The sequence below is a fragment of the Coregonus clupeaformis genome, unplaced genomic scaffold (assembly GCF_020615455.1).
Source record: "Coregonus clupeaformis isolate EN_2021a unplaced genomic scaffold, ASM2061545v1 scaf0009, whole genome shotgun sequence".
In the NCBI taxonomy this organism is placed as follows: Eukaryota; Metazoa; Chordata; class Actinopteri; order Salmoniformes; family Salmonidae; genus Coregonus; species Coregonus clupeaformis.
Window position 1 is genome coordinate 806,894 of NW_025533464.1, and position 12,494 is coordinate 819,387.

The 12,494-nt window shown below is 44.7% G+C and overlaps 1 protein-coding gene across 9 annotated transcripts in view; it reads right to left on the reverse strand.

Moving 5' to 3' along the window:
- Positions 1-12,494, reverse strand: part of LOC121575713 (DENN domain-containing protein 5B-like) — a 64,139-nt gene that overhangs the window by 1,893 nt on the left and 49,752 nt on the right. For 2 of the 9 annotated variants that reach the window (XM_045212355.1, XM_045212352.1), the window contains 14 exons: positions 11,365-11,515; positions 11,038-11,131; positions 10,584-10,694; positions 9,713-9,844; positions 9,342-9,494; positions 7,706-7,787; positions 7,353-7,434; positions 5,289-5,417; positions 5,077-5,198; positions 4,100-4,245; positions 3,202-3,243; positions 2,105-2,411; positions 1,887-1,969; positions 314-440 (listed from right to left, as the gene is read on the reverse strand). In XM_045212355.1, the coding sequence (XP_045068290.1) occupies positions 314-440; positions 1,887-1,969; positions 2,105-2,411; positions 3,202-3,243; positions 4,100-4,245; positions 5,077-5,198; positions 5,289-5,417; positions 7,353-7,434; positions 7,706-7,787; positions 9,342-9,494; positions 9,713-9,844; positions 10,584-10,694; positions 11,038-11,131; positions 11,365-11,515 (1,761 nt within the window). The remainder of the gene's footprint in view (positions 1-313; positions 441-1,886; positions 1,970-2,104; positions 2,412-3,201; positions 3,244-4,099; positions 4,246-5,076; positions 5,199-5,288; positions 5,418-7,352; positions 7,435-7,705; positions 7,788-9,341; positions 9,495-9,712; positions 9,845-10,583; positions 10,695-11,037; positions 11,132-11,364; positions 11,516-12,494) is intronic. The other 7 variants (XM_045212359.1, XM_041889000.2, XM_045212358.1 and 4 more) reach the window with 5 other exon arrangements.

Sequence of the window (12,494 nt, forward strand, 5' to 3'; positions counted from 1 at the left end):
GCTGTGATATGAATATTAATAAAAGGATGAAGCAGCCGTTTCATATGACAGCTGAAGCAGCTACCTACAGGGTTCTTTTATTTCCATTGGGGAAGTACAGTATGCAATATCCTAGTTTTCACCACTAGAGGAAAGTCTATCACCTAGACCTATAATCATACTATAAAGATGGATAGAGGGTGCCCCAAAGCACCTTCATAGAAGAAGAATAACCCCTCAATCCATCTCAATGTATCATACGTAGGGAGAAAGAAGTGGTATTTCTAGATTATTCCACTAGATGGAGCCAACGGTGTGTAGGTAGGCCACTCACCCACAAAGTCCCAGACAAAGACAGTCTTCTGGAAGAGGCGGGCGGACTTGAAGCCGTTGTGGAAGAACTGCTCCAGAGCCCCGACCAGACCAACCTCACCACACAGCAGGATGGTCAGACTGCCCCTCTGGAGAGAAGGAGGGCAAGGGAGGGAGGGAAGAAAGAGAGAGGGAGAGATTCAGAAAGAGAGATTTAGCGTCATTTCATTAACATTTGAGACTAAAAAGGTACCAATTGTTGATTCTCAAACAACAAACACTACCCTTTTGAAGCATCAATTAGAAACAGCGAAAATGTTCAACATAACATTCCTTTTATTCTCCTCAAAGGATTAAACAACACTGTTCTCCTATTCCCTCTCACAGAGTTAACCAGCGTGTGACAGTGGAGAGCATCTATACTGCACTATAAAGGCCTTTTTCCTCTGAAGGCACTTAAATTAGCTACGGCTAATGCTATACTATTCCTCCAGTTAAACTAATGTAGATGCTGAATTAATGGTTCCCTCCAGGGGTTTAGACTTGTTTCAGTTTCAAGTTGTAATTGTCGTATAAACGGGATACGCATGGTATACATCGTCCAACGAAATGCTTACTTGCAGGTTCCTTCTCAACAATGCAACAACAATAAGAAATAGTAACAAATAAGAATATGAACATAAAGTAAATGGCAGTAGAATATAATTAACATTTTAGCATTACAGGAAGGAACAATTTATAGCACAATATTTACACGTGTATTGGAGAAGGGGGGGATGGGGGTCAAGTGTATAAATTGACCAGTATAATAAGAGTCTGGTAGCAGCAGTTGTGATGTGTGCTAAGGTGTGGAGAATCAGAGCAGGTGGTCAGTCCAGTTCAAGTGTTCAACAGTCTGATGGCTTGTAGATAGAAACTGTCTCTGAGCCTGTTGGTATCAGACCACATGCTCTGATACCGTCTGTCTGACGTTAAGGGAGAGAACAGCTCGTGGCTGGGGTGTGTGGGGTCTCTATCTATCCTATAACAGGGGTCTGTTAGTGGCTGGGGCTCCACGCCAGCCATTTAGCCATTTCCTATTACTACATGAACTTCCTCAATAGAAACAGCATTATACCAGACCCATAAAACAGACTCACATAATGAACGCTGCCACCTCAGAGAGGGAGGGAGGGAGGGAGGGAGGGAGGGAGGGAGGGAGGGAGGGAGAGAGAGAGAGCAAGAGAGAGAGAGCGAGAGAAGCAGGAGGGGAGCACAGAGAGAGTAATTCTACAGAGAGAATAAGATTATATTTAAAGAGAGAGTGTGCAGACAGGGGGTTGAGCGGATTGTTAAGCACTAGAATGAGTTCAGTGTTTATAATGAAAAGAGAAACAGCATCTGCTCTCTGTCCTGACATCTTTCCCAGACAGATCACCTCAGAGACTATTAACCTGCCAGATGAGGAGAGTGCTGCAGTAGTCAAAAACCTATTATACAGGCCCTTCACTGTCTGAAGTCAAATGAACAGATTAAATGGAAAACATGGAGCAGGTGCTTTTTTTTTTTTTTTCTCAGTCGGTCTCGCACTTTCTCTACTTCACACACACACACACCTCTTTCTCAGGCTTGTGGAAGTGTTTGCAGATGCTGTTCACTGCCTCGCCGATGGCCTCCTGGATTTGAGCTGAGGTGGGCTCTGCAACAGAAGAGAGAGAAGAGACAAAAAGTGAATATCTTTAGTTATGTCAAAACATCTGTGGTAATGTAAATCAGGTATTGGTTATGTTACAGTATGTTATGCTATGTCATGTCATGTTGGGGTGTTACTCACTGTATCCGCGTCCTCCCATCGAGGTGATGCTGATGCGTCTGGTCTGACCCGGCGAATGCTCCATGTCGGGGGTGCGACACCCTCTCCCACAATCCTCATCTGCGTTGGGCAACGCCAGCTCACCAATCAGAATGCGCTCCAGACTGCCGTCATCCACGCCTTTACCAAGCCACCGCCCACACGGGAATTTGTAGGTGTGTCCTGTGATCTCATTGCGGACCATGACACAGTCCACCAGCCATTTAGCCAGCAGCCCAGAGTTATCATGACCCAACTGGACTGTAGTCAGCTTACCCAGGTTCTGACACTATAGAGAGACAAGAGAGAGAGCGTGACAGAGAGAGAAAGAAAGATCAGCATCAAGATGTCATTACATGTTTTTTCTATGTAAATTCACAATGATAACTCAGAAATAATTTGTTAACAACAACAGTATGACTGTTAATTCTAGAACTATGCAGTGTAATCCTCTATCGAATCTAGTCCTACTCATCTATCCAATTGATCAACTAAAAGTTTACATTAGACCAATATACAGCCAATGACAGGTGAGTATTCCTACAATATGCCCTTGAATGCCACTTAGCAGAAAGTTGCATCCCCTTTCTAAACTTTTTAGTTGAAGGTGAGCTTGGTGCATTGAGTGATATGTATTACTGGTGCATTACATGTTTGCATAACATCATGTCAAGGAAATGTTAATGTAATGCTAAACTACACAAAGTGGCATTCAAGGACAAACACATACCTCTTCATTAATCTAGAACACCATTAGTACACTATAACCAACAGACGGTACACAGACCAACCCATCGTTGATGAAGCCATCAACCCAGAGAGAGAGCTGGGTCATATTCATTAGGGCACGCAGTAGCAAAATGTTTTGCAACTGATAACAGAAAAAGGAGTGTTTGTTATTGGACAACTTCAGGTAGTCCCTCCCCTGTTTCAGTCAGTTTTCTTCCGTTTGGTTCCCAATGAATACGACCCTGGAGTCTATGGTACACAGTGAACATTGAGTCTGGGATGATCCAACCGGGTCCGGTGGAGAGGAGTTGGAGGGAGAGAGAGAGGGAGAGGGGGATGACGTTTCTAACCTTGAACATGGCGTCGATGTGAGTGTGTGGCCTGAAAGCAGACTGGGGGAGATGAAGACATGTGTTAGGACATGATGGACGATGGACAGCATGACTGGGAGAGGATGGATGGGAGAATGGGATTGGGTTGCTGGTTTCTAGTAGACTACCCTTCACCAGGCTACAAACTAGGTGTGTACCCAAACCACCACTGAAACTGTGCAAGTCAACAGTATCACTGAGTGGAAACGAATTTAAACAATTCAACCACCACCTTTGTAACAAAGCTCATCTATTGAGAGATGCTCTACAAAGCTATACTGAAGAGTTAGCCATCACCCAAACTGTTCACAAAGTCATTAAGAGCTACCACCCAACACTAGTGAACACGGCACCACTCAGAACGGTAGAGACTATAAAAAGGCTCAGCAGGTAGATTCATGCACTTCCTGTGAGGAAGTAGGAAAGAGGAAAAACAGGAAGTCTAGGTCCATCCTCTCACTGTGCCTGTCAGCATCTCATAGAGTTAACTACTATTCAAGCATATTTCCAATATCTACTGGATTCAGCTACATGAACCCAACTTTTAACTCATCAACCCCGGCTCTGAGTGGAAGGCATCAGATCAAATAGTCACACACAGATGAATGAAGGGATGACTGAACGAGTGAATGAGGAGATAGGGGATTAGTAGTAAGTATGGAAGGGTAGAGAGTGAGTTATACAGAGTCTTCTGCGTGAGTTCATGCCACAAAAAGAGATCAGCCATCCACTTCACCCCAGTTGGCACCTAACAATGACTCAGTGACGTTCTCAGCAAAACCATCAATCAATGCTGATATAACGTTGCAGTAGAACGTCACAGAGACATGAGAGGAGGCGTGCGGGCCCTGGCTGTGGGGTCATAGTTCAGACTCACATCAAAGGTCATCTCCAGGATGTTCTTGGTGATCTGCCTGACGCCCGAGTCGCCCAGCTCACCCGACACACACACCCAGGGGTTGGAGGTCGTCATGGCGTTGCTCAGCTTCTTGATGGGGATGATGACGGCACGGTATGGGATCACTGCAGGGACAAAAAAATAGTATTTCAGTACCTCTCAGTGCAACACAGAAATAATCAATTTATTCATATATTTTACTATAAAACTATTGTACTATAAAACTAACTAGGACAAACTAAATCAGGGAGATTTCAGTGGATTGCACCGCTTTAGAGTAATAATTAATGTATTCATTTTACTATAAAAAAATTATCCCAGTTTCCCTAACTGCAGGCAAGGGTTTCGGAGAAAGCAAACCCAGGGCTATTGGTGGTCGTGGTGTGTGTGTGAGTGTGTGAGTGTGTGTGTGCGTGTGTGTGTGTGAGTGAATGTGTGTAAAAGAGAGAAACTTATCTGGTGCTGCTTCAGTGGAAACTGCTATGTGAATAATGTAATCCTGCTTTCAATCTTTGATTACATGTACATAGCCTCATGCTTTATTCAGGTTAATACAGTCTCTGCCATTGATCCAAGTTATAGTCCTATAAATCTACATTAACATGAAGCTCCATGGAAAACAGTGAGAGGCCAAGGCAAGCAGACCAATTAGGACTATCCAAAGCCTACCATCCACCCTCTCCCCAGTGGTTGAGTGGAAAGGTTTGCTATGGTTGACTTGTGGTTGGTTATAACGTGGTTGGTTATAAAGTGGTTGACTTGTGGTTAAGTTGTTTTAGCTAGTGTGCGGACTGATAGTGGACTGATACTGATAATGGCACTGGTGAAGTAGAATTAGTCAACCATCTTATGATATGACTGTGTTTTGCAAAGGTTGTGGTAAATTAGTGGTTATATTATGGTCATAGTGAGGTTGAGTTGTGGTCATATTGTGGTTATGTTGAAGTCCTACTCACTGATGGTGGTGAAGACACTGGTGAAGCAGAAGTAGTCGACGGTGTTGAGGGAGAGCAGGTGAAACAGGAACTGCTCCTTCTCCTCCTCACAGCGTAGGAAGGCGTAGCGCTTATACAACTTCCTGGAAACAACACAACACACACTTAATACACATTAACCATGGCTTAGACACGGTCACTGTGAATAATATTGTGTGTGTATGCCTGCCTACTTAGTTAAGGCTTGGCGGGACAGCAGCTGTTTGAGGTGTTGTGAGAGCAGCTTCTTCTCCAGAGACAGACGGATCCAGGCCCTCGCTCTGCCCACATCCGTCTTTATCTCCCCCATACTCTGGATGTGCCTGAGAAAGGGAGGGCGGGAGAGAGACAGAGAGAGGGAAGGAGAGAAAGGGGGAGTAGGGTGTGGAGAGAAAGTCAGAGAGAGAGAAGGTGATGAGGTAAGAAAATAAAAAAGAATAACAAAAATAACAGTGAATAACCAAAAAAGTTGTGAGATATTACCATCTACCTACGCTACCAGTCAAAAGTTTGGACACACCTACTCATTCAAGGGTTTTTCTTTATTTTTACTATTTTTTACATTGTAGAATAATAGTGATAAAAATAAATAGTGAAGACATCAAAACTACGAAATAACACATATGGAGTCATGTAGTAACCAAGAAAGTGTTAAACAAATCAAAATATATTTTAGATTTGAGATTCTTCAAATATCCACCCTTTGCCTTGATGACAGCTTTGCAAACTCTTGGCATTCTCTCAACCAGCTTCATGAGGTAGTCACCTGGAATGTATTTCAATTAATAAGTGTGCCATCTTAAAAGTTTTGTGGAATTTCTTTCCTTCTTAATGCATTTGAGCCATTCAGTTGTGTTGTGACAAGGTAGGGGGGGTATACAGAAGATAGCCCTATTTGGTACAAGACCAAGTTCATATTATGTCAAGAACAGCTCAAATAAGCAAAGAGAAATGACAGTCCATCATTAATAAAATGTCTTCAAGTGCAGTCACAAAAACCATCAAGCGCTATGATGAAACTGTCTCTCATGAGGAACGCCACAGGAAAGGAAGACCCAGAGTTACCTCTCTGGTGCAGAGGATAAGTTCATTAGAGTTACCGGCCTCAGAAATTGCAGCCCAAATAAATGCTTCACAGAGTTCAAGTCACAGACACATCTCAACATCAACTGTTCAGAGGGGACTGTGTGAATCAGGCCTTCATGGTCGAATTGCTGCAAAGAAACCACTACTAAAGGACACCAATAAGAAGAAGAGACCTACTTGGGCCAAATTGGAGATTTTTGGTTCCAACCGTCGTGTCTTTGTAAGACACGGTGTGGGTGGACGGATGATCTCTGCATGTGTAGTTCCCACCATAAAGCATGGAGGAGGAGGTGTTATGGTGTGGGGGTGCTTTGCTGGTGACACTGTCTGTGATTTATTTCAAATTTTAAAGGCACACTTAACCAGCATGGCTACCACAGTATTCTGCAGTGATACACCATCCCATCTGGTTTGGGCTTAGTGGGACTATCATTTGTTTTTCAACAAATGACCCAACACACCTCCAGGCTGTGTAAGGGCTATTTGACCAAGAAGGAGAGTGAAGGAGTGCTGCATCAGATGACCTGGCCTCCACAATCCCCCGTCCTCAACCCAATTGAGATAGTTTGGGATGAGTCGGACAGCAGAGCGAAGGAAAAGCAGCCAACAAGTGCTCAGCATATGTAGGAACTCCTACAAGACTGTTGGAAAAGCATTCTAGGTGAAGCTGGATGAGAGAATGCCAAGAGTGTGCAAAGCTGTCATCAAGGCAAAGGGTGGCTATTTGAAGAATCTCAAATATAAAATATATTTTGATTTGTTTAACCCTCCCGTTGTCCTAGGATCAAAATGACCCGCCACTGTGTTGAACCAACTTTATTAAATTTTTATATTTTGGGGCTAATTTGTGAGAAGGAGGCAGTGAGACTTTAAAGAAAGTATCACTGCCTCCTTCTCACAAATGATCCAAAAAATATAAAAATTAAATAAAGTTGGTTCAACACAGTGGCGGGTCATTTTGACCATAGGACAACGGGAGGGTTAACACCTTTTTGGTTACTACATGATTCTATATGTGTTATTTCATAGTTTTGATGTCTTCACTATTATTCTATAATGTAGAAAATAGTAAAAATAAAGAAAAACCCTTGAATGAGTAGGTGTATCCAAACCTTTGACTGGTACTGTATGTCACATCGTAATGTACAGGTACAGTGGTAGGTAATTCATACCTCATATCCTGTATGACGGACGCTCGCAGTGAAGGCATCCCTATTGACGACTCAGACTTTCGTCTCTCTGGACCGTTTGACACTGTGGGAGGGAGAAAGAAGCACACACATCTCAGCCTTGGCAGCGCTCCAATTCAAAATAAACCTATCAGATGCCACTGGAGTGTGAAAGGTCGGTAGATTACTTTTAAAACACATGAGTTGAATTTCAAATTGAGTATTTCAGGGGATCATTGGGTATGGATAGTGTGTGACTGAATGCATTGAGGACATGTGTTTTATGTCAATGTTGTGTATTAATGGACAATGTAAAGTGTATATGTATGTGTGTGTGTATATGTGTGTGTTCTTACCCAGTGACTCTGCCTGCTGCTGCTCCAGTTTCTCCTCTCTGGCCTGGTAGTGCAGCAGGTGGGACCACAGAGCTGACTTCCCCTACAGAGGTCACAGTTCAGAGGTTAAAGGTCAACCCACACACTGTTAATAGCCAATACACTCCCTAATAGAGGAAACTCATAGAAAACACTGCACTGCCAATAGCTAATACATTCACTAATACTACTAGACTATAAGTCACTTGGCTCTGTCATATCCTCACATGGTCTCTCCTACCATTGCTACGCAGACGACACACAATTCATCTTCTCCTTTCCCCCTTCTGATAACCAGGTGGCGAATCGCATCTCTGCATGTCTGGCAGACATATCAGTGTGGATGACGGATCACCACCTCAAGCTGAACCTCGGCAAGACGGAGCTGCTCTTCCTCCTGGGGAAGGACTGCCCGCTCCATGATCTCGCCATCACGGTTGACAACTCCGTTGTGTCCTCCTCCCAGAGTGCAAAGAACCTTGGCGTGACCCTGGACAACACCCTGTCGTTCTCCGCTAACATCAAAGCGGTGACCCGATCCTGTAGGTTCATGCTCTACAACATTCGCAGAGTACAACCCTACCTTACACAGGAAGCGGCACAGGTCCTAATCCAGGCACTTGTCATTTCCCGTCTGGATTACTGCAACTCGCTGTTGGCTGGGCTCCCTGCCTGTGCCATTAAACCCCTATAACTCATCCAGAACGCTGCAGCCCGTCTGGTGTTCAACCTTCCCAAGTTCTCTCATGTCACCCCGGTCCTCCGCACACTCCACTGGCTTCCAGTTGAAGCCCGCATCTGCTACAAGACCATGGTGCTTGCCTACGGAGCTGTGAGGGGAACGGCACCTCCGTACCTTCAGGCTCTGATCAGTCCCTACACCCAAACGAGGGCATTGCGTTCATCCACCTCTGGCCTGCTGGCCCCCCTACCTCTGCGGAAGCACAGTTCCCGCTCAGCCCAGTCAAAACTGTTCGCTGCTCTGGCACCCCAATGGTGGAACATCCTCCCTCATGACGCCAGGACAGCGGAGTCACTCACCACCTTCCGGAGACACTTGAAACCCCACCTCTTTAAGGAATACCTGGGATAGGATAAAGTAATCCTTCTACCCCCCCTTACCCCACCCCCAAAAAATAAAAAATAAAAACAAAAAATTGATATATTGTAAAGTGGTTGTTCCACTGGCTATCATAAGGTGAATGCACCAATTTGTAAGTCGCTCTGGATAAGAGCGTCTGCTAAATGATGTAAATGTAAATAAAGAGGATTACCAGTCAATAAGCCTAATAAAATATGGTCATATGGTTATTACTATAAGACCTGATTAACCAGTGTTGGTAGACCTGACCTCTCTGACCTATAGCAGGTTCTTCCAAGTAGAGCACTGAGCATGAGAGTGGGTTTATATTGTAAATGCAATATCGTCATTATGATAAAACCTGATTAACGAGAGAGAGAGAGAAAGAGAGAGAGAGAGAGAGAGAGAGAGAGAGAGAGAGAGAGACAGAGAGAAAGAGAAAGAGAGAAAGAGAGAGTGTGCATGTATGTGTGTGTGTTTCTGTTCAGTACGTGTGTGTGTGTGTGCATGTGCACGTGCGTCTGTGTCTCTACTGACCTGTTTGACCTGCAGGCCGTGGCTCCAGATCCTCTCCAGCAGGTCACAGAGGGAGGCGATGAGAGTGTTCTCCTCCAGACCTGTGATGTTGGCCTCCCCATGACCCAGCTCCACCGCCTCCCTGCCCATCTTCTCCACCAACATACGCTTAGTCTGGAGACAGGAGACACATGGTCAACACAACATGACCACAACATGACCACTACACATAGAATACAAACAATAGGTTTGTAGATAGGAACCAATCCCCTCATAACATGACTACATCACACAACACAAAATTGGACCGATATACATTGGAGACGCACAGCAACCACAACCTGACCATTACTTGACCAATACCACAATATATTTGGCCTGTACAGACTCACCTTCATGCGACACTCCTTGAGTAGTCCCTCTACAAACTTCCAGTTGGTCTGAGCGATGACGGCAGGTGAGAGGTCAGACAGCTTGGGCTGACGGAGGTTCTTCCCCAGGCTCCGAGCGTCCTGCATGTGCTTCTGATGGAGACAGAGACAGAGCAACAGTCAGCTCTGTCTGTAAAACTCTACACCCAATATTAACCATTACAGATGGATGGAGGGACATTTCAAGAGGTTGTGTAAGGGTAGGAGTGAGGGCAGACATTGATCAGGGAGAGGGTTGTGGTTTTCGGACACTCTTGATTACCCTTTAACAAACATTGGGATGTGGTGAGGGGTTACGTGCTTGTAGACAAAAACAAGACAAAGTGAAAATAACATTTTCTGTTAACTTCTCCACAAAGAGTTGAGGCGCTAAGCCCATTTCATTGACACACTCTGGTGGGTTCACTCTAGTTTACTTACATTGGCTTGAATCTGAAATGATTCTGCCATCTTATCTGATTTTGTATCCGTTACAATTCAGTAATTCCTTTCTCAACTCTCTGCTCCCCACAGAGCTCATACAGTAGATGATAAAAAGGGACAAAAATACAGAACTGTAAAAGGAAGAGGAGAGAGATGAGGAAAACAAGATCCTCTGCAGAGCCATGACTCCCTCTCTTCAGCGCTGTTGAATTTAACTAATGTGACAGGTGCATGAGGAATCTATCAAACAGAGCCACCGTGTGTAAGCAAGCAGGGATTGTGTGCGTGTGTGAAGCAGGACTGGAGTGGAGAAGTGGAGTGGGGGTTGTCTTGGGGGTGGGGGTAGTTTTGGGGGGTTAGTGGGAGGGTCTGTGTGGGGGTGGGGGGGGTCCATCACTCCTCCACGTACCAGGCAGCACTCAGAGGCAGACTTTTTTGGTGGTTTGAGAGGCGGGGGAGACGCCTTGTCCCACTCCCAAAATGCCATGGAGTTCTGCAGGACTAGACACCCCTCTACCTGCTGAGAGGTGGTACGGCCCAACCCCAACGCACACGACCCACAGAAAAGACAGGTACGAGAAAAGAAAGGAAAAGAGGCACCATGCACATGAATGCACAGGACATTCACATAATAGAAAGAAAGCAAGGAAAAACGAAGAGCACTAAAAGAGAAAACAAGTAACAGAAAAAAACATGACATCAGTTAAGACAAGGACAGACAGGCTTTGAAAACGGAAAACAAAGTGAAGACTAAAAGAACAAGCTCTCAAAATAAATCAAATAAAAAAGGAACATACAGGCATGCTATGGGACCAGAGGAAGAGGAGGAGAGAGGATGAAGAGGGAGGGCTGTCTGTCCGTACCTCTTTGAGGTCGTTATCTAGAGTCAGGTGTTCTGTTTGTTGTCTGTGGCGGTCTTTCCTGCGCTGAGCCGTAGCGGTACGATTGGACCACCTGCTGACAGACAACACTGTTAACCACATAAAAATGTATATAGACTTTACTCAACTACGTATTACAGATGGAAGATTAGGGAAAAACATTTGTTAACGTGGACTACATCACTGTAGCACAACTGTAGCATATCTATTACGTTCATTTAGCCATTCTATGTTCAAACCATTATCATTTTTACCCAGAAACAATGCCTGTCATTGGTTGCCTCTTCGGTAATGGCATTATATACTCACTTGTTATTGATGGGTCCGACTGAGAGCACGTCAGACTGCAGCTTGGGAAAGAAGCCCTGTTCATATTTGCCCTGTCCAATCTTCATATCCAACAGGTGGGGGTGGATGGCTGTGTGGTCGATCTTCATCAGCCGCTGTTCGATGGCCTGGGCTGGGGAGGGAGATCAAATCAAGAGGGGGGATTTGAGTAAGGCCTTCTTTTGGTGTAACCACTACTTGAGAATACATTCTGTACAGTGCTAGGACTAAACCTTTGAGTTCACTTTGAATGAAGAGACATACACACAAAGACACAAACACACACGCACAGACCAATAAGCTGACACTCTTGTGCTCCTCTACACAAAGCTTGGCAGGACATCAAAGCTTTGTGTTTGTTCAATTCATTACAGGACATGCTTTACTGCTGTCCTTTCATCCTCCTCTCTCCCTCTATCTCTTTCCTGCTCATCTACTGTATAAACACCCCACTCTCTTTTTCTCGCTGCTTGCTCTTTCTTTCTCTGTCTCTCTTTCGGTCTTTCTGTTCGCTCTCCAAACCTACCTCATTCTCTAACCATTTCCTTTCTTTCTTTAATGAACACAAGGTAGAGAAAACAGACGCAGTACGCCTCAACCCAAACCAACAGGCATCCGTCAATTAACCCCTGCTCGCGGTGATAAACAGCGCATCTGTTGGCGAGGATTTTTTTTACATGGCTTGTATTTGAGCTTTTTTTGCCTAACAAAACCCTCCGAATTTATCTTCCAATCTCAGTCCTCATTGTTTGTCAGACAGGAGAGAGAGAGGAGCACTGGAGCGACTGAGGGAAATTAAGCAGAATAAAATAGTTTATTTGGTGTGTTTAATTGGGTAACTGCACGCGCCACCACCTCTGAAAGAGCTGTCCCTGAGCAATTAGGCTTTTACAGCACTCGCTCCATTAAAATCTGCCAATGTCGGGCCCTGCGAATTGACTCCCCTATACCTGTACCACTCACGGATGTGAGCATTCACACACACACACACACACACACACACCCTTTGTCTGTGAGAGTGTCTGATCAGGTCTTTTTTATCTTAATTAGTGCTCATTTGGCTTGCCCTCATTAAGTCTCTGATTGCTGCAGCGTAGGCAAAAGGAAGTGAG